This window comes from Sander vitreus, unplaced genomic scaffold (assembly GCF_031162955.1).
Source record: "Sander vitreus isolate 19-12246 unplaced genomic scaffold, sanVit1 ctg343_0, whole genome shotgun sequence".
Lineage (NCBI taxonomy): Eukaryota > Metazoa > Chordata > Actinopteri > Perciformes > Percidae > Sander > Sander vitreus.
The window spans coordinates 60,001-62,500 of NW_027595481.1; the positions used below are offsets into that span (position 1 = coordinate 60,001).

Consider the following 2,500-nt stretch of genomic DNA (forward strand, 5'->3'; position numbering starts at 1 on the left):
ACAGGTAAACACACACACTACAGGTAAACACACACACACTACAGGTAAACTACAGGTAAACACACAAACTACACGTAAACACAAACTACAGGTAAACTACAGGTAAACTACAGGTAAACGCACACAAACTACAGGTAAACACACACACACTACAGGTAAACTACAGGTAAACACACTACAGGTAAACACACACACTACAGGTAAACGCACACAAACTACAGGTAAACACAAACTACAGGTAAACTACAGGTAAACACACACACTACAGGTAAACACACACACTACAGGTAAACACACACAAACTACAAGTAAACGCTCACACACTACAGGTAAACGCACACAAACTACAGATAAACACACAAACTACAGGTAAACGCACACAAACACACACAAACAAATACACACACACACAGGGCTTGACATTAACTGTTTTGAACACCCAGCAGTTATAATCCATTAAAACCAGTATAACCAGTATAACCAGTATTAACCAGTATAACCAGTATTAACCAGTATTAACCAGTATTAACCAGTATAACCAGTATTAACCAGTATTAACCAGTATTAACCAGTATTAACCAGTATAACCAGTATTAACCAGTATAAGCAGTATAACCAGTATAACCAGTATTAACCAGTATTAACCAGTATAACCAGTAACCCACCAGCCCACAGCGGCGAGCCTGGCTGCGGGTCAGGAAGGCGGCGAAGTCTCGCAGCAGTTGCGGCCACGGCTGCAGCAGTCGGCGCAGCGCGGCGTACAGACGCTCAGCCGCCACACTGCGCCCAGAGAACTGATCCAGGATCTGCAACAGCTGGTCTGAGACGCCCGGGGACACCTGCACAGCATCACACACCTGTACAACAGGAGACACAGGTACTAGTTAGTCCTCTCTCTCAGGTACTAGTCAGTCCCATAGACAGTATATATAATGGACCACCAGATCTCTCTCAGGTACTGGTCAGTCCTCTCTCTCAGGTACTAGTCAGTCCCCTCAGGTATTAGCCTCTCTCTCAGGTACTGGTCAGTCCTCTCTCTCTCAGGTACTAGTCAGTCCTCTCTCTCTCAGGTACTAGTTAGTCCTCTCTCTCTCTCTCTCTCAGGTACTAGTCAGTCCTCTCTCTCTCCTCTCTCTCAGGTACTAGTCAGTCCTCTCTCTCTCAGGTACTAGTCAGTCCTCTCTCTCAGGTACTAGTCAGTCCTCTCTCTCAGGTACTAGTCAGTCCAGACTAGAGAGGCTCCTCCCCCCTGAGAGAGGCTCCTCCCCCCTGAGAGAGGCTCCTCCCCCCTGAGAGAGAGGCTCCTCCTCCCTGAGAAGCTCCTCCTCCCCCCTGAGAGAGAGGCTCCTCCCCCCTGAGAGAGAGGCTCCTCCCCCCTGAGAGAGGCTCCTCCCCCCTGAGAGGGAGGCTCGGAGGCTCCTCCCCCCTGAGAGGCTCCTCCCCCCTGAGAGAGAGGCTCGGAGGCTCCTCCTCCCTGAGAGAGAGGCTCCTCCCCCCTGAGAGAGAGGCTCCTCCTCCTCCCTGAGAGAGAGGCTCCTCCTCCCTGAGAAGCTCCTCCTCCCCCCTGAGAGAGAGGCTCCTCCTCCCTGAGAGAGAGGCTCCTCCTCCCTGAGAGGCTCCTTCAGCGTCATCAGAGAATCTCAACTCTGATTGGCTGTTTAGATGCATTTCTCGCTTGAGCTCAAATATTTCAACTCACGCTAATTCTTAATATAATAATATCGCTGCAGAAACCGGATGGAGACGCCTCGCTGTGAACGCCCCGTTACCATAGTTACGCCATGGTTACGCCATGGTTACACCATGGTTACGCCATGGTTACGCCATGGTTACGCCATGGTTACTTAATATAACTCACTCGGAGCAGATAATCCTGAGCCTCCTCAGACTGGTCCTCTTCATAATCTGATTCCTGCAGACAGACAGGCAGACAGACAGGTTAGACAGGTTAGACAGGCAGGCAGGCAGGTTAGACAGGCAGACAGGCAGGTTAGGCAGGCAGACAGGTTAGACAGACAGGCAGGCAGGTTAGACAGACAGGTTAGACAGGCAGACAGGCAGGCAGGCAGGTTAGACAGACAGGCAGGTTAGACAGGCAGGCAGGTTAGACAGGCAGGCAGGCAGACAGACAGATTAGACAGGTTAGACAGGCAGGCAGGCAGGTTAGACAGACAGACAGGTTAGACAGGCAGGTTAGACAGGTTAGACAGGCAGGCAGACAGGTTAGACAGGCAGACAGGTTAGACAGACAGGTTAGACAGGCAGACAGGTTAGACAGACAGACAGGTTAGACAGACAGACAGGTTAGACAGGCAGACAGGTTAGACAGACAGAGAGACAGACAGAGAGACAGACAGAGAGAGAGAGAGAGACAGACATATTTAAACATCTTAAAGTATGAATCCAGAATATTTGGGGATTCAGACCTGCAGCCGGAGGACCGACTCCTCTTCATCTTCTTCTTCTGCTCTCGAAGGCGACGGCGTCACTTCCTGTTCCC

The 2,500-nt window shown here is 50.6% G+C and overlaps 1 protein-coding gene across 6 annotated transcripts in view; it reads right to left on the bottom strand.

The window, feature by feature from the left end:
* Positions 1–2,500, bottom strand: part of gon4la (gon-4 like a) — a 26,560-nt gene that overhangs the window by 5,323 nt on the left and 18,737 nt on the right. For 5 of the 6 annotated variants that reach the window (XM_078244941.1, XM_078244942.1, XM_078244945.1 and 2 more), the window contains 3 exons: positions 2,427–2,500; positions 1,859–1,912; positions 666–857 (listed from right to left, as the gene is read on the bottom strand). The exon at positions 2,427–2,500 is cut by the window's right edge and continues 446 nt beyond it. In XM_078244941.1, the coding sequence (XP_078101067.1) occupies positions 666–857; positions 1,859–1,912; positions 2,427–2,500 (320 nt within the window). The remainder of the gene's footprint in view (positions 1–665; positions 858–1,858; positions 1,913–2,426) is intronic. The other variant, XM_078244944.1, reaches the window with a different exon arrangement.